Genomic DNA, 21,230 nt, shown 5'->3' with positions numbered 1-21,230 from the left:
AAAATTATAAAAATGTAGTTTGGGTACAGTGTTGTATGACCGCTGAATTGTCATTCAAAGTGTGACAGCGCTGAAAGCTGAAAATTGTCCTGGGCAGGAAGGGTAAAAGTGCCCGGTATTGAAGTGGTTAAAGTGGGTGTAAACCCACTTTGAAAAAAAAAATAAAAATAACACCTGCCAAAGGCATAACGAGCTAGTATGCATAGCATACTAGCTCATTATGTAATACCCATCTGAGATCGAAGCCCTCGCTGCGGTGCCCATACAAAGCATCGGCCGGCGACATCACTCCCGGGGTTTACTTCCAGGTATCGCGGCTCCGGCGCTATGATTGACCGGAGCCGCGATGACGTCCCTACCGCGCATGCGTGCGGTAACACCACACTCACTGAAGCAACGGCACATACATGCCATTGCTTCAGTTTGTGTCAGTTCGCATGTGCTGATGATGTCGGGACACATGCAAATACACGGGATATCTCCTAAACCGTGCAGGTTTAAGAGATATCCAGGGTAGCTACAGGTAAGCCTAATTATAGGCTTACCTGTAGCGAAAAGTGGTCTGTAAGGGTTTACAACCACTTTAAGCTACATTTACACTCACTGTGTGTTGTGAAAGTGCACTTTCCCAACACGCACAGAAACATGCTGCCCTTTAGGCGCATGCAGACGTGCACTCCCAATGCGTCAAAACGTACAGTAAGGTGCATGCAGCAGTTTGAAATGAATGGATTTCCCTGTATGCAACATATGGAAACGCACCCCCTGCGCGGTATGAATGGAGCCTTAAGCTCCATTAACACCTGTGTGATCTGGATTGCGGGGCGGAAGTGCCGCAATTCCAGAATCGCGGCAAAATGCAGAATGTGTTTGCGATGCCATTATTTCTTAACAGCACCCGAGACATGATGCGATTTTGCCGCGATTGTTGTGCAACAAATCGTGGTAAAAAAATCGGCACCGCAAACGCTCCTGGCTCTGTGCTAGGGTTTGGTACATGAGCCATACCTCCCAACATTTTGAGATGTGAATGAGGGGCACCTATCAGCAAAAGTATGCAGGCATAGGGCACACCCCTTGCCACACCCCCTTAAAGGAGAATTATACAAAAAAAAAGAGTGGTTAAACTGACGAGTACTTTTTTTTACCACTACTATTCCTTTATATTGGCTTTCGGAATTTACAAATGCAGCCATTTAGAAATCAGATGAAAGGTTTTAGGTTTTAGCACTGGAAAACACTTTTTGATAGATAAAAATGCAATTTATATATAACTATATAGATCAGACCAAAATGAGGAGGAATGAGGGACATTGTTTCAAATCATGGACAGTCCCTCGAAATCAGGGACAGTTCATCGAAATCAGGGACAGTTCATCGAAATCAGGGACAGTCCCTCGAAATCAGGGACAGTTCATCGAAATCAGGGACAGTTCATCGAAATCAGGGACAGTCCCTCGAAATCAGGGACAGTTCATCGAAATCAGGGACAGTTCATCGAAATCAGGGACAGTCCCTCAAAATCAGGGACAGTTGGGAGGTATGACATGAGCTTCTTTTTTTGAGTGGTTTTGTAGGCCCATTCAAACGAATGGTGCTGCTTCAAAAACGCTCAACTAAAAAAACAAAGGCTAAAAAAAGCGAGCGGCTGCAGACCGCTCAGGTGTGAATGGAGCCTTGTAGTGTACAGGGGGTGTCAGCCTGAGCTGAGGTGGGGGGGTTGTCAGTGGTTGGGAGAGAGGATAATGAGCAATGCTCAGTATGTACAGAACTCCATAGGATAGTGAACTGTCTAGCTCTAATGTGTCCCCTCACTTAGCCTTATCCCTCCCCTTCCCTTCCTCTGCCACCTCATCTCCACTGCTTCTCTTCCCGCTCTGTTCCGGCGCTCACATGGCCCGGTCACATGACTGCCATGTCAGGAGGTCACATGGTACGGTCACATGGCCGTGACGTCACCTCCTCCTTCAAACCACTCCGATCTAGCATCTTCCCTGGTGTCATTTTGTGCCTGCCTCGGACTGGAGGCCTGTCGTCGCCTTTCCTTCCCCGCCGCGTCCCAGCTGTGAGGTGAATGTGTGCAGCCGGCGGGGCCAACATGTCCAAACACGAGCAGATCCTGGTCCTCGACCCGCCTCACGAGCTCAAATTCAAAGGTAAACGGTGTCCGGCAGTATGAGGAGGGAAGAAGGAGCGGGGAGTCCTGTCACAGGGGCTGTGTGTGTATTGTGAATGGCAGGAGGCCCACACCTCAGCCCTGTCACTTGCCTGTGTGCGGCTCTCCATTCCCGGTCTTCTCCCAGGGATCCCACCCCCAGAGAGAGGCCAGGACTCCTCAGACCTGGATGGCTCATTCACATGTGTGACCATTTCCAGTCTTCTCCTCCTGGGCTCTTGCTTTTCACGTGTGTTGGCCCTGAACGCCTTACCCTGTGTCGTGTTAGGGTGGCTCGTTCACATGAACGCCTGGCAACGGAGCAAAATGTCCCCCAGAAAAGTAAACCAAAGATCTGCGGCGGTTTCAGCAATGCAGCACCGTGCAACATGGAGTAAGGAGCTGCAACACAGGCACTGGAGCTGCGGTGCGCCATTTGATATGAATGGCACCGCAGTGCGCTAAAGCGGAAAACTGAATCCAATCTAAATAAGAGAAGACGTTTATAACTAGTGTGGTGTCACAATGTATGTGTGGCACGGATCTCTCCATTAAACCCCTTTCACACTGAGGCAGTTTTCAGGTGTTTTAGCGCTAGAAATATCGCCTGAAAACTGCCAGCCTGGGTGCTTTCACACGGCGGTGCACTTGTAGGATGGTAGAAAAAAGTCCTGCAAGCAGCATCTTTGGGGCGGTTTAGGAGTGTTGTATACAGCGCTCCCAGACCGCCACTGCCTATTGGAATCAATGGGCAGCGCTTCTGAAGGGGCTGAAAACCACTATAGGAGAGACGCAACAAGGGCGCTTTTAACCCCTTCTTGGGGGTTAAAAGTGCCCGAATAGTGTCGCTAAAGCGAGTTGCGATTTACCGCTAATGCTCGGGCGGCTGCAGTGTGACAGCAGCCTTACTAAACCTTTGTTTTTTTTTTTTGTCTTAGCTGTGCGCCTTCTTCCACCACAAATGTGCATGTCCTAGTGCAGGAGTGCTTGCTGTACACCGTCCCTTGCTGGCCTGTTCTCCCCTTGCTTGATTGGTTAATGTAGGAAGATGTCACTCCCGTGCTTGTGCAGGAGTCATTCATCCCAGCACGCTGGCACTGTGCTGCGCATGCGCAGCTCTGTGTACATTTTGAAAAGGACTGCGGACAGGCAGGTAAGTGTTTTTTATGACAGAAGAGACATTGCATGTCTTTTCTGCAATAACCTGTTCACTTTCTTTTTTTTTTTTTCACCCTTTTAGTTCCTCTTTTAAAGCGTCACTAAAGGCTTATGTGAATATTGGCACAAAGATAGGAGAATATGCTGCTTTCACACTGGGGCGGTGGGTCTGTTAGCGGTAAAGCACTGCTAGCAGGGCACTTTTTAACCCCTAAGGAGTTAACAAGGGGTTAAAAGGGCCCATGTTGCGGTGCTACCCATTCGTTCCAATGGGCAGGGGCGGTGTAGGAGCACTGTATATAGCACTTCTACACCGCACCAAAGATGCTGCTTGCAGGACTTTTTTTTCCCCATCCCGCCCCAGTGTGGAAGCACTTGGGCTTTCACACTGGGGAGGCACGAGAGGCAGTTTTCAGGTGCTATTTTTTTGCGCTAAAACGATGTGAAAGTAGCCTTATGTACATTGCACACACCCGACACGTGATTGGACGTTGCATGCTCCTGACACACACACACATACCCCCCGTGTGCGCGCGATTTGGACGTTGCACGCTCCCGACACCCCCCCCGTGCGCGCGCGATTTGGACGTTGCACGCTCCCGACACCCCCCCGTGCGCGCGCGATTTGGACGTTGCACGCTCCCGACACCCCCCCGTGCGCGCGCGATTTGGACATTGCACGCTCCCGACACCACCCCACGCGCGTGCGATTGGACATTGCACGCCCCCGACATCCCACCACGCGTGTGTTTGGACGTCGCACGCCCCCGACCCCCCCCCCCCCTTCCTGCGCGCGCGTGTGGACGCTGCGCTCCCCCTGATTCCCCCCACTTGCGCGTTTGGACGCTGCGCTCCCCCTGATTCCCCCCACTCGCGCGTTTGGACGCTGCGCTCCCCCTGATTCCCCCCACTCGCGCGTTTGGACGCTGCGCTCCCCCTGATTCCCCCCACTCGCGCGTTTGGACGCTGCGCTCCCCCTGATTCCCCCCACTCGCGCGTTTGGACGCTGCGCTCCCCCTGATTCCCCCCCACTCGCGCGTTTGGACGTTGCGCTCCCCCCTGATTCCCCCCACTCGCGCGTTTGGACGCTGCGCTCCCCCCTGATTCCCCCCACTCGCGCGTTTGGACGCTGCGCTCCCCCCTGATACCCCCCACTCGCGCGTTTGGACGTTGCGCTCCCCCCGATACCCCCCACTCGCGCGTTTGGACGTTGCGCTCCCCCCTGATACCCCCCACTCGCGCGTTTGGACGTTACGCTCCCCCCCCGATACCCCCCACTCGCGCGTTTGGACGTTACGCTCCCCCCCCGATACCCCCCACTCGCGCGTTTGGACGTTGCGCTTCCCCCCCCGATACCCCCCACTCGCGCGTTTGGACGTTGCGCTCCCCCCCGATACCCCCCACTCGCGCGTTTGGACGTTGCGCTCCCCCCCCCGATACCCCCCACTCGCGCGTTTGGACGTTGCGCTCCCCCCCGATACCCCCCACTCGCGCGTTTGGACGTTGCGCTCCCCCCCGATACCCCCCACTCGCGCGTTTGGACGTTGCGCTCCCCCCCCGACACCCCCCCACTCGCGCGTTTGGACGTTGCGCTCCCCCCGACACCTCCCCACTCGCGCGTTTGGACGTTGCGCTCCCCCCCGACACCTCCCCACTCGCGCGTTTGGACGTTGCGCTCCCCCCGACACCTCCCCACTCGCGCGTTTGGACGTTGCGCTCCCCCCGACACCTCCCCACTCGCGCGTTTGGACGTTGCGCTCCCCCCGACACCTCCCCACTCGCGCGTTTGGACGTTGCGCTCCCCCCGACACCTCCCCACTCGCGCGTTTGGATGTTGCGCTCCCCCCGACACCTCCCCACTCGCGCGCCTGGACGTTGCGCTCCCCCCCGCGCGCGCCTGGACGTTGCGCTCCCCCCCGCGCGCGCCTGGACGTTGCGCGGCCCCCGGCACCTCCCCCCGCGCGCGGTTGGACGCTGCGCGGCCCCCGGCACCTCCCCCCGCGCGCGGTTGGACGCTGCGCGGCCCCCGACACCTCCCCCCCGCGCGCGGTTGGAAGCTGCGCGGCCCCCGACACCTCCCCCCCCGCGCGCGGTTGGACGCTGCGCGGCCCCCGACACCTCCCCCCCCCGCGCGCGGTTGGAAGCTGCGCGGCCCCCGACACCTCCCCCCCGCGCGCGGTTGGAAGCTGCGCGGCCCCCGACACCTCCCCCCCCGCGCGCGGTTGGAAGCTGCGCGGCCCCCGACACCTCCCCCCCCGCGCGCGGTTGGAAGCTGCGCGGCCCCCGACACCTCCCCCCCCCGCGCGCGGTTGGAAGCTGCGCGGCCCCCGACACCTCCCCCCCCGCGCGCGGTTGGAAGCTGCGCGGCCCCCGACACCTCCCCCCCCCGCGCGCGGTTGGAAGCTGCGCGGCCCCCGACACCTCCCCCCCCCCGCGCGCGGTTGGAAGCTACGCGGCCCCCGACACCTCCCCCCGCGCGCGGTTGGAAGCTGCGCGGCCCCCGACACCTCCCCCCACGCGCGGTTGGAAGCTGCGCGGCCCCCGACACCTCCCCCCCGCGCGCGGTTGGAAGCTGCGCGGCCCCCGACACCTCCCCCCCGCGCGCGGTTGGAAGCTGCGCGGCCCCCGACACCTCCCCCCGCGCGCGGTTGGAAGCTGCGCGGCCCCCGACACCTCCCCCTCGCGCGCGGTTGGAAGCTGCGCGGCCCCCGACACCTCCCCCCCGCGCGCGGTTGGAAGCTGCGCGGCCCCCGACACCTCCCCCCCGCGCGCGGTTGGAAGCTGCGCGGCCCCCGACACCTCCCCCCCCGCGCGCGGTTGGAAGCTGCGCGGCCCCCGACACCTCCCCCCCCCCGCGCGCGGTTGGAAGCTGCGCGGCCCCCGACACCTCCCCCCCCGCGCGCGGTTGGAAGCTGCGCGGCCCCCGACACCTCCCCCCCGCGCGCGGTTGGAAGCTGCGCGGCCCCCGACACCTCCCCCCCGTGCGCGGTTGGAAGCTGCGCGGCCCCCGACACCTCCCCCCCCGCGCGCGGTTGGAAGCTGCGCGGCCCCCGACACCTCCCCCCCCCCCCGCGCGCGGTTGGAAGCTGCGCGGCCCCCGACACCTCCCCCCCCCGCGCGCGGTTGGAAGCTGCGCGGCCCCCGACACCTCCCCCCCGCGCGCGGTTGGAAGCTGCGCGGCCCCCGACACCTCCCCCCCGCGCGCGGTTGGAAGCTGCGCGGCCCCCGACACCTCCCCCCCCGCGCGCGGTTGGAAGCTGCGCGGCCCCCGACACCTCCCCCCCGCGCGCGGTTGGAAGCTGCGCGGCCCCCGACACCTCCCCCCCCCGCGCGCGGTTGGAAGCTGCGCGGCCCCCGACACCTCCCTCCGCGCGCGGTTGGAAGTTGAGCTGTCAAGTGTGTTTTTTTTTTTTTTGTTTTTATTCAGCTCGCTGGGTTAAACGAAATAAAGAAAAACTAGCAATGTGTAACTGGGTCCTGAAGACCACAGTGAGTGGTTGCTGATCTAAAAAAAATGTGCTATAGAGTGAATAACCAGGGCAGTTTCAATTCTACAGAGATGAGATCAGAGTGACGTAGGGATTTTGTGTTAAACTGTATAATTAAAAAAATAGACTTATTCTCATTGAAGAATTGGATATATCGGTTTAGTTTTATAATATTGTGATGGCCTATATATGGTACAGTGCTTTGATAAAGGATCTCTGCAGCTCCTCCAGAGTTACCATAGGCCTCTTGGTTTGGCTGCTTTTCTAAAAAAAATGCTCTCCTTGCCTGGCCTGTCAGTTTAGGTGGACGGCCATGTCTTGGTAGGTTTGCAGTTGTGCCATACTCTTTCCATTTTCAGGTGATGGATTGAGCAGTACTCCTCCATGAGATTGTCAAAGCTTGGGATATTTTTTTATAACCTAACCCTGCTTTAAACTTCTCCACAACTTTATCCCTGGCCTGCATGATGCTGTTTGTTCACTGAGTTTCTCTAACAAACATCTGAGGGCTTCACAGAAAAGCTGTATTTATACTGAGACTTACACACAAATGGACTCTATTTACTAATTGGGTGACTTCTGAAGGCAATTTGTTCCACTAGATTTTAGTTAGGGGTATCAGAGTAACGAGGGCATTTAACATCTGCAGTGTAGGTCCAATGCAAGCATAATGTTTTCCGCTGCCTAGAGTGGTGCTTTAAACTCTCATCACCTTTTTAGTAGTCTTCTTCACCTATTTTTAAATGCCTCAATGGTGGGCATTTAGAAGTTCTTGAATGGAATTTCAGAAAACGTCCTGTAACCTAAAATGATGTTTGCAAATGATGATTTATGTTCCCAAATTTGGCCTGTGGCCCACCTCCTTTTCTTTTACTATTGGTCCATCACAGTGACCAGTTAGACCCCATCCACACTATTAGAATTTCTGCAGATTTTTGTCTTCAGATTTACCAATACCATATAATATGAGGTCAAACCTTAAGCGTTTCAATTTTTATGCAATCAGGCAGGCCCTTGCACTACATGGTTTTGGTAAATCTGAAGACAAAAGTCTGCAGAAAATCTAATAGTGTGTATGGGGCCCAAGACACAGGAAGGAGTAGGTCAGAACATGACGTTGGGTACTCAAGCCAATATTTTTATAATTGATGACACTGGGCTTCAGGGATAGGCAGATTCACAAGTAGTATATTTCTTTACATGTTTGCATTGTGCCACATAGTGTGTCGTATAGAATGTTCTTTTTGCTTGTGGTCATATTGTTATTAGATTGATCTGTTTGGATTTTGACTGCAGGATATTTCCTATATTTTATAATTCCATTGTGTGTAAAGAGGAATAGCTTGCTGACTTCCTTCTCCAGTGTAATGGGGAATGGACAAAACAAATAGCGCACGTTAGTGCTTTAAAAGCTCCATTAACTCTGGGATGTTTGGGATCCATGGTTTGTGAAGAAGCAAATGTCATTAGTGGTTTGTGAGAAATATGTAATACGGTTTCATGCTTTTGTGTGTTCAGTTGAACATATGTTTCATCTTCAGTTAAAAAATTCAGCAGAGAATAGTAAAGTTCTAAATTGATGCTTGATGAAATGTATGGAATAAATCAAATAATAAAAAGAATAAGACTAATGCTCTATACCAGATCATTTTACAGTGTAGTGTGTGCGAAGAAGGTGTGAGAATTGTGTAATCCTTTTCCCACATCTGATATGGAAGGTTGAACTCGAGGAATATGCAGGGTGTGAGCGCCTAATGGCCACAAGCAAGGGTCAGGCTTCTAAGAATTAGAAAAAATGTTTCTAACCTGCTATTTTCTTCTCCTTGTTAAATAAATATTTGCCCTTTGACATCACACCATATTATTTATTTATATATATATATATATATATATATATATATATATATATATATATATATTTTCCCAATTTAAAAACTATGAAGTTAGTTAACATAGATCAAAATAATATGTTTTAACACGTTTTACTTTATTTTTTTTTTTTTTGTCTATTAGATTTATAATTCATTTTAGAAATTTAAGGAACTAATGCAAGGCCATATATGGGTCGAATTTCGAAAGCATTTTCTTTCAAAAATCTTATCTAAGTATTTTCGTTCGAATTTGGCACCATTAGAGGGCTGCAGAAGTAGCTGATTTTGGTACGGCCATAGAATTTGAGTAATCGGGCATGTTGGAATTTTTTTTTAAAACAAACGATTTTCTAATCAATTATGGGAAAATCGTTCGAAAAATATAATCAAAAAAGAAATGCGCGTGAGTGCAAAAAAAGAAAATTATTTTCTGTAGCAACATGAGATGAAATTGAAGGCTTGGTTGGTCGAATTTCGAAATCAATGGTGGCATCATCGGATCACAAAACGCACAAAATTTCTGATTTTCAAAAGAAAATTCTTTCTAAATTCGACCATGTATGGCCAGCCTAAAGCCTCGTACACACACTTAGATTGTCAGACGACCGAGCGTCTGTTTTTTGTAGCATGCTAGTCTCATGTCGAAAGTGAAGAGGTTACTCACAATATGAAAATTTTTGTACGACAGAACTGACGTAATGTGACAGATGTGACATTGAGTTCACATCTGCCAAATTCTATTTTCGCATGCGTGCGCGCGGGGTGTCAGGAGCGTGCAACGTTCAATTGCACGTGTGTGTGTGTGCGCGGCGCGCGCGCGCGCGCGCGTGTGTGTGTCAGGAGCGTGCAACGTTGAATTGTGTGCACGGGTGTCGGGAGCGTGCAACGTTGAATCGCGCGCAACGTCCATTTGTCTGCACATCCAGCTTTTGTCTGACGAAAAAGCAAAATCGACTGTCAAAAGCACCGTACTAACGATCTGAAAATTGCAGCTCGTCGTACAAATTTTTCCATCTGATTTTTGTATCGTGTGTATGGGCCTTAAAGCGGAATTCCACCCAGAGGTGGAACTTGCGCTCATTTGTCTCCTCTCCCTCTCCGGTGCCACAATTGGCACCTTTCGGGGGGGGGGCGACGACATATGTTACCTGTCTGACAGGTATCCTGTTTCCACGTCCGGGCTGCAGCCCCCAATTCCACCGCGGGGCTCCTCCCTCCTCCTCTCCCTGTCGCCGGGCCAGTAGGAGAGAGGAGCGGAGCCTCACACATGCACAGTAGGGTTACCAGCGTGAAGCTGTAAGGCTACACTGCCGGATACCCTTACCCACAATGGCGGCGGCAGCACCCGACAGCTGATGGAAACATCAGCTGCGGTGCCGACATCGCGGGACTCCAGGACAGGTAAGTGTCCTATTATTAAAAGCCAGCAGCTACAGTATGTGTAGCTGCTGGCTTTTAATTTTTTTTTTTTTTTTTTTTGGGCGGAACACCCATATATATATATATATATATATATATATATATATATATATATATATATATATATATATATATATATATATATATTATATGATCCGGCTGACAGCTGCCTACATGTAGCAGTAAAACTGCTATAGGGAAGTTCGGCAAGCGATTAAGCTTGACATTTTTAATCCCTTGCTTGTGTTCCTGGGTGATTGCTATGCGATTTGAGCACAGTGTGTTTTCAGCCAATTAATTTGAATGGACTCAAATCACACTGCACCACACCAAAAACAATGCATGTACTACTTTAAAAAACACTACTGCAACCAGATCACATGGTACTTCTGTGCAGGCAAACTTATTGCATTTGTGACATTGTTAGAATTGCATTGACACCTGCTGCAGACTGCAAGGGCAGTGCGTTTTGAACCTGGTGCGGGAAATACACATGGAAAATGTTAAGTTCATTGGCCAGAATAATAATTTATTCTGGCCATTGAAATGAATTGATCCATCTAGCATCTTTTTTTTCTGATAAAACGCTGCTGGTCCTGCACACACTAGCAGTAGGTGTTTTTATTTATTTATTTCTGCCCCTGCCTCTTACACATAGACTAACATGGAAAGGCATTTAGAGGAAAACAACACCAAACTCTCCTAAAAGCGGCATTTTAACACTCAGTTTGCATGAGGCCTTAATGTTTTCATATATGTTCTATATTTACAACAAAACTCACTGGGTCAGCATACAAGTAAGTATAATTTTGCATAGTTAACCTTGTGGTCATTGCACAGCAGAAAGGCATAGGAATCGGGTTGCCTCATCTGTTTATCTTGTCACCTTTGAACTTTTGCTGATCATTGCACTAAACAGGCGTGTTTTTTTTTATATTTTTTGTTAAAGCTGAACTCCAGCTTTTTATACACTTTACACACTATGTCCCTCACTAACGTGAGGCTACTGGATGTGTGGTATAAACTGTATGTAGCTATGGCTACATACAGCACTGTGTTCTGGGTTTGAGCCGAGACTTCCTGTCTCATACCTGGAACACAGTAGAGTCTTTCACAGCAGCGCTCAGCCATTCAGAGAAAGCAATGTATTCTAGCAATGAGTACAAAGCTTCCTCTGGCTGAGTCAGAGAGGTGGGCTAATGATGTCACAACTTCTGACTCAGCCAATCGAAGGAAGCTTTGTATTCATTGCTTCCTCTTAATGCTGAGCACTGCTGTGATAGACACTACTGTTTTCCGGGAATGAGACGAAGTCTCGGCTCCAACCCAGAATACATCGCTGTATGTAGCGTTTTACCTTTTTTTAGGCCCTTTTTACACTTGTGCGCTTTTGCTGTGCTTTTCAAGGGTGACAAAAGTACATGAAAGCTATTTCCCATTAAATCCTATATAACTGTTCACACTGCAGGTGCTCTGCACTTTGAAAAGTCCTGCATGCTCCATCTTTGGTGCAATGTTGCAAATGCGGACCAAAAGGCATCTTTCGTTATAAGCCAATGTGAATGCATAAAAAGCGCATCCGTGTGGAAGGGTCCTAAAATTCTTCTATGAGCTGTGGTGATCTTATTACCCGTGACTCACAGGTGCTGTCATCTGAATGCAGCACCAATTGCAGGTGAATGAATGACATCTCAAAACTGCATGTTGCCCACTAGTGTTAGGAATGTTACTTTTTACAGTGTTTCTTGCATTTAAAAAAATAACATACAGCAGTCTGCATCTACACTCGCTATGTTTTTTCTGTTTTCCCTATGTTTTCTTGCTGTAATTTCCATGCAATTTAAAGTTCGAAATTCCTTAATCTCTTACACACTTTTTTCAATTTTTATGGTGACTGCGCTTCCTTGCAGGGTCCTCTGGTGCCACCCTTCTGAGCGCACTTGTACCCAGCGTTGCAGCTTGATGTGCCAACGCTCCATGGGCCCACACAGTCGGGGGCAGCTCATAACCCTACAGATGGCTCAGTCACAAATTCTCCCTATGGGCATTCATGTACGGAAGTTTAGGGAAGTGAGACTAGGAAATTGGAAGCGGGATCCCAAATGGAATATGACTGGGGACATATTTTGGAAAACGTATTGCGGTTTACATTTGCTATATAGACATGATTATGTTGGTACTAAAAAGCAGGAAGGGTTGGTTTATTACTACTTAGTGAGTGTATGTATGTATGTATATATATATATATATATAGTGAACCAATATGTAGCGTGCTAACCTAATGCAGCAGCCAGGATACTGTATACATTGGTAAGGCTCAGTTTTTGTGCCTTGTGACCTCTGTTTAGATGGGAACAGTAAATTTTTAGTCATGTGTATTAAAATGAGGCCAACATCAGGTTGTGTTTTCCTCATGCACTTTCTCTTGTGTTAGCTTTGTACTGATCTGTCCTTTCTGAGAATGCTAAAAGTGCAGTATAAACAAAGGGCAATCAGCGCAAACTCAAAACCTAAATAATATGCAAGCTGGACACTAAAGGTAGCACCAACCTCAAAAATCAATCTTAAAACAAAATAAGTGCAGCGCAAAATATGAAAAATAATAAATACATGCAGAGTTCAATGATTATGGAGCAATACTATAATCTGAAGTCCATAAAATCCAATCTGAAAGCACACTCCTTCTGGGAACATACAGATAAAGCTCTTTCCACCCGATGTATAAGGAGAAGCAAATCAGTGTATGTGATTGCGCTTACCAGCTTCGGTGGACCCCTTAATTACAGGGGGTCAGAGACAGCATGAGTGAACCCAAGGAAGAACAGCTGGGCTAGTAGTCATCTGCTGGGGATACTCATCCAAAGGGCGGAGAATTCCGTCAGACACAGGGAGATCCGTATGTAAACTAGCAAGTTGCTCAGCGATGGTTTCACGAGGAGAAAATGAAAGTAAAAAGAATCTAAGAGCGATCCATCAATAAGTACTTCCAAAATTTATTTAAAGTTAATGCTGGGGTAAGTAATAATGAAGTTAAAAGGTGTTTCACAGTGCCAAATGATAAAACAAAGATCGAGCTGGCTAGGCAGAAGACAGGCTGTTCGCGTCCGAACAGCTGTCGGCAAGAGATGGCAGCGGGTGACGTCGGTACTGTAGCTCCGCCCCCGTATGCGGCGTTACGTCACTATGGACTTCGTCAGCGAGGGTGACAGAAAAGTGCAGTATAGGCAGAAAGCACAGGACATTAAATCAACTCACGAGATTTTTGGCAGGATCAATAGTTTTTTTTTTTTTTTTTTTTTTTTGTACTTAAAGAAATCATATAACCCTTACAATGGTATATTTTACAAACCAAAATGGAGCCAAAAAGATTGGATATACTGTACATACATTTTAAGCCTGTATGTCACTTAATTGATCTGTCTTCTCTGAACTAATGAAGGAACAGAAAGCATACCATTATAATTAAAGGAGCTTTGGCCCTACTTTTCCTGTGAGTCACACAAGTATACTTTGTTCTGCAAAGGCCCCTGGCTCTGGAGAGATTCTGGCTTTAATGTTGGGATCCACCCAGATGCTTGGCCGCCAGCTGGATCAGCTTCTTGAACCTGGATCAGCTGCTCCTTCTTCAGCCCTGTGCTCTGGTGAGTGCTGGAGGGGCAGAGCAGAGAGCTGGTGACTGACAGTCAGCAGTCTTTGCTTGGTTCTTAGTCTTGGAGGTGGTGGGGGACTGCTGTAGCATCAGTTCGATGGTGCATCCACCCCATCGAGTATGTATGTTTGTTTTCTTTATTTCTGAACTTCTCTTTTAAGAGTAGAATTGAGAGGTCTGCTATAACCTGAGATATGTTAGAGTGTGTTTTTCTGTCCTGAGTGAAAATGAAGGTAAAACTCCACATTTGGCTCATTAAAACCTGACAGTGACTTTATTCCTACCTTTTTGTTTTTAGTCTAGAACTGGGGTCTCCAAATTTTCTACACAAAGGGCCATTTTACTATCTTTCAGACTCTTCAGAGGGGTGGGACAGTGGACCCTTTGTTGGTGTCAGTGGGAGGAATATTGCACAATTTGTTGGTGTCAGTGGCAGGAATAGTACCTTGTATCCACATAGGTTGGACTTGCGTCTTTTTTCAACCTCACCTACTATGTAACTATGTAACTGTATCAGTGGGAAGAATGGTGCCCTAAGGGCCAGCTAAAGGCTAGCAAAGGGCCTCAGTTTGTGTATAGTGTAGAGCAGCAGATACATTGATGACTGTTTGAGTATTTGTATAAGATTATTTTACCTAGGCTGTCACCCCCAGTTACAGCCATAAGTAAGAAACCTTTGCTTAATTTTATGGATAACCCCTAGACATTCAGGTCATTGAAATTGGGAGGGCTCAGGAAATTTTGAAGCCTACGTAACTGATATAACTCTGTATAGTATACAATACACCAATTTCAAAAGGTGGCCATTTTAAAGTGTTACTAAACCCAGTAATATGATAATAGTTCATCTGCCCCCCACTTATAAATCTTCTTTTTACATTAAAATACTGCCACTATATACCTTTTTGGATGATCTGCATACCACAGTTACATGATAAACTGCACAGTTTCTCCAGTGCTGAGAGTTTAGGGAGGAGATTTCCACTACAACCTGTATACACTCCTACATGTCTGATGTCCATATCATGTGACCTGGCTATCTCTGAGAACATGTAAATGTTCTCTCCAGCATTAAAGACACAACTGAGCATGTGCAGGTTGGCTACCCTGCCTGTATTAGCTGGCCTTCCCCAGATAGAGCAGGAGGGGGGGGATCTGTGCATACATGATCAAACAGCCTTTTAACACAATGCAGAGGATTAACCCCTTAAGTTACACAGTGAGTATAACAAGCATGCTATGCTGCATATACAGACTGATTTTACTGTTGTGGGTTTAGTAACACTTTAATCTACTAAAGAAGTCCCCATGAGGTGTCTGGATTTTTTTCCAATTAATATTGAGGCATTCTCTGAATTGAATTATGACGTCTAGTGTATTGGTTATTGATGATCCACATTTACTAAATAAAATATTTTTTTAGTATTGTGACCAGTAGGCACTGCTTCCCAGGACGTTTAAACAGGCCGAAAGGGGCTTGATAGCTGATGCACATGCAAAGGGGGAAAGCTGGAGCTGCTCCTAAATATTTAAAGGATGCACAAGTGTATGTATAAACCTCAGGGTGTGTTTATAAGGTAAGTAGTAAGACCGCCTTTACAAATGTTATTGGTCCTTCACTAGCTTCTGGACTCCCCAATCCAAATGAATGCATTTAAAACTAAAAAAGTCTGGGGAAAATGCTCCGCTTATTTGCACCCTACCCCCCCGCCCCCCCCTGGCACATTTGCCACTTTTTGGGGGGAGGGGGAAGCTGGTACATGACTGATAGGTGCCGACTCCCACTTCCGGCTCAGATCGCCGCCCTTCATACCCCCGCAGTTTTCTAGGACACACCACAGGTCCCAGAAGACTACAGGACCATTCACAAGGTGCAACACGACTCGCGTATGTGCAGTAAACAGGCTGTGAGGCCACAAGGCTTCACTTCCTGTTCCCTTACTGGAGATTCCTGCACCTGAAGCCGATTGAAGAATTGGTTCAGGTGTGAGCATCGCAGTTAAAGTATTTGTAGCTGCTGACTTTTTTTTTTTTTTTTGGTGGAGCCTGGAGCTCCTCTTTAACCACTTAAAGACCAAGGCCAAAGACCAGAGCACTTTATGCGATTCGGCACTGCGTCGCTTTAACTGTCAATTGCGCGGTCATGCGACATGGCTCCCAAACAAAATTGACGTCCTTTTTCCCACAAATAGAGCTTTCTTTTGGTGGTATTTGATCTCCTCTGCGGTTTTTATTTTTTGCGCTATAAACAAAAAAATAGCGACAATTTTGAAAAGAACGCATTTTTTTTTACTATGATAAATATCCCCAAAAAATTTACAAAAAAAAACATATTTTTTCCTCAGTTTAGGCTGATACGTATTCTACATATTTTTGGTAAAAAAAAAATCGCTATTGATTGATTTGCACAAACGTTATAGCGTTTACAAAATAGGGGATATTTTATGGAATTTTTATTAATAATTTTTTTTAATAGTAATGGCGATCAGCGATTTTTATCGTGACTGCGACATTATGGCAGACAGATCGGACACTTTTGGTGCGATTTTTGGGAGCATTCACATTTATACAGGCGATCAGTGCAAATAAAAATGCATTGATTACTGTGTAAATGTGACTGATAGTAAAGGGGTTAACCACTAGGTGGCGCTGTAGGAGCTAAGTGTGTCCTAGGGAGTGATTCTAACTGGGGGGGGGGGTTGTGTGTGACACGACACTGATCACTGCTCCCGATTTACAGAGAGCTGTGATTAGTGACAGTGTCACTAGGCAGAATGGGGAAATGCTTGTTTACATCAGCATTTCCCCGTTCTTCCTCTCCGTGAGACGATCGCAGGTATCCCCATGGACATCGAGTCCGCGGGACCCCATGGTCCCGCGGATTTGCATGGTGAACTTGTATTTAGATTATGCTTAACTGTACAATTTATTTATGAATTGACTCATATTCATGGGAGCCACTAAAATCCTATATTTCATTTTTATGTGGCTTTCAGATGACATTCTGCCTTGAAATGTTGCTGTGATCTCCACTATACTTTTTATTATTCTTCTATCCTTCTATGTAGAAGCACACCTTAAGAAGAATTTGGCCACAGCATCTTGCTCATCTTGGTACTCTTCCATTCCTTGAACTCCATTCTTCAGCATTCTGGCTGCTGTCAGTTTTGATGAGTTGCTTAACCCTGTAGTCTACAAAGGCCCATGGAGAATTGGTCCAGTGCTTTTGGCTGCTCCTCCCTCCCTACCTGGATTTACCAAGTATTATTTTTATTTTATTTTATTTTTCTTTATTGCTTTTGCTTTCAACAGTTTCTAGGTGGGGGTGATCAAAACAAAAGTATTGCCTTGCGTGCAATGAGGCCTTAAAGTGGAACTATATTCACCTTGGATCAGCGATGCGGAGTCCAGGAGCTCCCCACTGGCCGCTGACCTCTTCGGCAGCCAGGAGTGGACAGGCAGGTAAGAAACTTTAGGGGGAATTACACTGGGGCTTTGGGGGCGTCGGCAGTAAACCGTCGTGTTAGCAGCGCATTTTGGCCACAAGTGGGGAGCTTTTAACCCCCGCTAGCGGCCGAAAAAGGGTTAAAAGTGCCGCTGCGCATTGATCTCAATGTATACACCGCTCCTAAAGCGCCTCAAAAGAAGCTGCTTCCAGGACTTTTTTTAGATTCCTTTCACACTGAGGCGCTTTACAGGCGCTATAGCGCTAAAAATAGCACCTGTAAAGCTCCTCTGCTTTCACTCCAATGTGAAAGCCCTCAGGCTTTCATACTGGAGCGGTGCGCTGGCAGGACGCTCAATGTCCTGCAAGCAGCAGCTCTAAGCAGTGGTGTATACACCATTCCTAAAGCGCCCCTGCCCATTAAAATCAATGGGCAGCTCCTCCGAAGCGCCGGCTTTGCGGGCGCTTTTAACCTTTGTTTGGCCATTAGTGAGGGTTAAAAGCACCCCACTAGCGGCCTAAAAGCGCCGCAAAAACGACGGTAAAGTGCCGCTAAAAATAGCGGTGCTTTACTGCTGATGCCCGGCATTGCACAGTGTGAAAGTGCCCTTAGCGTCCTGCCAGCACACTGCTCCAGTCTGAAAGCAAGACTGAAGTGACAGGAGAGGCTCTATTTTTAGCGCTAAGGCTCCATGTACACTAGCAGCTCCTAAACTTGAGTTTAGGAGCTTTTGGTGGTGGTTTTTTTTTTTTTTCTTTTTTTGCCAAAGCTCCTAAACACCAACTCAACGCCCATAAAAGCCTATGTGTCCATGTACATATAGGCTTTTGGGATCGTTTGGAAGCTGCTGCGGTTAGGAGAGTTTATACCTCCCTCTCTTGAAAGCGGAAGAATCGTGTTCAGGATAGGAACGGTTGACCACTGACTGTGAAATGCGCAAAATTTGCGTTTTCCAGCGGTTAAAGTAGTGTGCAAGAATCCTAATGCAGAAGGAACAAAGCATGCTGCTTCTGCATTAAAAATCCTGGCTGTTCGCCCATTTCATTTATTTATTTTTAAAGCTAAAGTTCCCCTTTAAGTCTACTTTATCATCCTTACCTAATTTTAATATGTTTGGAATTCATTGGCAAATGGACATATCTCTATTGAAGTGTTTGAATGGTTGTAGCACATCTTAGCTCATAGTATTACTGCAAACTGAGAAGGTTGCCGTGCAGCTAAAGATAGCTTACTGTAAAATGCTTCCTTGCAATCCTAGTTTGTTGCCAAAATTGGCAGAGAAATTTCCCTCACTAGAAGTGTGTCTACAAGTGAGTCCTTTTAAGTGATGGGGATCTGTTGCTCTCATACAAATCATAAGACACATTAGGCTTGCATTACTTTTAGCCTAGGTTTTTCCCAATGCTGTATTTGCATGCTAAATTACAGTGAATATTTCGAATTTATTGACAAAAGTGTTTACAACAGTATAATTATGTAAAGGGGAACCATTATGTGCGTGGTGTTGTGGTGGTTTTTTTTTTTCTTCCTCTTTCTTCGTACATGTTCAAGAGATGGGGCTGCACACAGATTAGCATACTTCTGTGGTGGATATCACCAGGTGTTTTTGGTCATCTGCGGACAGGAAGGCAGTATAAATCAATGACGGGTTGGCGCTGTCTGCAGCTGTTTGCATGTAATTGCTCATGGACTGATTATTTGAAATTGGGGACAGATGAACCCCCTGGATGCAAAAGGTTCACATCTAGGGGCACATATCTATCTCTAACCGTAGGTAGTCGATTTGTGTGTGACTTGTCATGTCACGTTTAGGAGATAGGCTTATACCTACAAATAAGCCTTATTATAGGCTTACCTGTAGGTAAAAATCACCAAGCGGGCTTTACTACCACTTAAGTAATGACTAATTTATCGGGACAAACTAGGCTTTTTGGCAATAGACTCTTGAAAAAATTATTTCGTTTTCAATGTAATTGACAGACTGAAAACCAGTGTTAATTTTGTCGACTAAAATATGTTAGTCGACTAAATGAATACTATTTTATTCGACTAAAATACGACTAAAATTAAAACAATTGAGATGACTAAAATATGACTAAAACTAAAATGGCACTTTAGTCAAAAGACTAAGACTAAAACTAAATTGAAATTTGACTTCAAAGTTAACACTGGTCTGTAGTGCAAGTTCAATACCTCAATACCTTAAATAATAACATATGAGATTTTTCACTCCAGCAGTATATAATGAGTTTGGAAATTGTAGATAAATGTTAACCAATGGATTATAATTTAATTACACCCATTAAATTTTAGACGCCTAAAATGAGTTTTAGTCGACTAAAATGTACTGGAGATTTAGTCGACTAAATACGACTAAAACTAAAACAATTGCAGAAGACTTTTTTTGTTTTTCTTTTCTTTCTCAATATTTTTTTCCGAAAATTTTGAAAAAGTACAAAATCAGCATTTGCCATTGTAACAAAGATCAGTTGCTTGTTATAAACCCGGATGATATTTGTTTGCGTCGCAGAAGTGTACATGTTGATATTAAACTTAGTATATCATCATCCACATATTTAGACTTATGTTAGAAAAAAAGTGAACATTAAAGAAACACTGTATAACATGTAAAAGAAGCATCAAACAATGAGATTACACAATTTTCCATTCCATCCCTGCACGTCTCACTAGAGAGATATTCATAACTGGAGGGGGAATGCACACATAATATAGTCTTAATTCCGGAATAACCCTTCTCTCTGTCAGTAATCCGCGGATGTACCATATTTAAATACAGAACAGGGGAAACATTGAGAGGTGAACTCCCCCTCTACTACATTTTGCTTGATACAAGATTCAAACTTAACTCCTGTGTAGTCCCAAAGACTACAACTGGCCGGAGGGCCCTTTGAGAGGTAAATTCAGACAGAAGGAAGAGAGAAAGAAAAAAGAGATAATAGAAGGAAGAAATAGAAAGCAGTGAAAAGAGAAAAAAGTGAAAAGAGAGGTGCACCCTTGCCCTGAAGAAGAGCACTCCAGAGTCGATCCCATCTCATAATACATCCAAAAGGTATTTAATCTAAGGGTCCCAAGTTTTGTCAAACAAAGCATTTTCCATGATGGCTTAGATTTCAGCAGGTGGAAAGGGACCATAGGGGACTTCCAAGACCTGGCTATGGATATTCTTGCTGCTACAAATATAAAGGCTATAATATAAGTCTCTTCATGTGTCTCGAAATGACGATTGTTGCAATATTTTATGACACTGTATTTGTGCAGCGGTCTTTCAAACGCATTTGTTTGGGTAAAATACACTTTAACTGCTTCCCGACCACCTCACGCAGATATACTGCGGCAGAAGGGCACGTACAGGCAGATTAATATACTTGTACGTTGCCCTTTAAGAGGCGACGCGCGCGCGCCGGAAACTCCGTGACCGCGGGTCCCGCGGACCCGATGTCTGCGAGGATACCCGCGATCATCTCGCGGTGAAGAAGAACGCGGAGACGCTAATGTAAACAAGCATCTCCCCATTCTGCCTAGTGACACTGTCACTGATCTCTGCTCCCTGTGATCGAGAGCGGTGATCAGTGTAGTGTAACACACAGCCCCTCCCTCCCACAGTTAGAAACACTCCCTAGGACACACTTAACCCTTACAGCGCCACCTAGTGGTTAACCCCTTCACTGCCAGTTAAATTTTTACAGTAATCAATGCAATTTTTTATCATTGATCGCTGTATTAATGCCAATGGTCCCAAGAATGTGTAAAAATTGTCCGATGTGTCCGCCATAATGTCGCAGTCACAATAAAAATCGCTGATCTCTGCCATTACTAGTTTAAAAAAAAATTATCAATAAAAATGCCATAAAACTATCCCCTACTTTGTAGACACTATAACTTTTGCGCAAACCAATAACCTTAATTGCGTTATTTTTGGTAAAAAAAAAAAAAAAAATGTAGAAGAATACGTATTGGCCTAAACTGAGGAAAAAAAAAAAAATTTAAAATATTTTTTGGGGATATTTATTATAGCAAAAAGTA

The 21,230-nt window shown here is 47.0% G+C and overlaps 1 protein-coding gene across 1 annotated transcript in view; it reads left to right on the top strand.

The window, feature by feature from the left end:
- Positions 1-1,927: 1,927 nt before the first annotated feature.
- The window catches only part of VAPA (VAMP associated protein A), an 82,515-nt gene continuing 63,212 nt past the window's right edge, over positions 1,928-21,230 (top strand). The window contains exon 1 of the mRNA XM_073631338.1: positions 1,928-2,156. Within this exon, the coding sequence (XP_073487439.1) occupies positions 2,075-2,156 (82 nt within the window). The 5' untranslated portion in view covers positions 1,928-2,074. The remainder of the gene's footprint in view (positions 2,157-21,230) is intronic.

The sequence above is a fragment of the Aquarana catesbeiana genome, linkage group LG05 (genome assembly GCF_042186555.1).
Source record: "Aquarana catesbeiana isolate 2022-GZ linkage group LG05, ASM4218655v1, whole genome shotgun sequence".
Lineage (NCBI taxonomy): Eukaryota > Metazoa > Chordata > Amphibia > Anura > Ranidae > Aquarana > Aquarana catesbeiana.
This window is presented reverse-complemented; position numbering and strand designations above follow the sequence as displayed.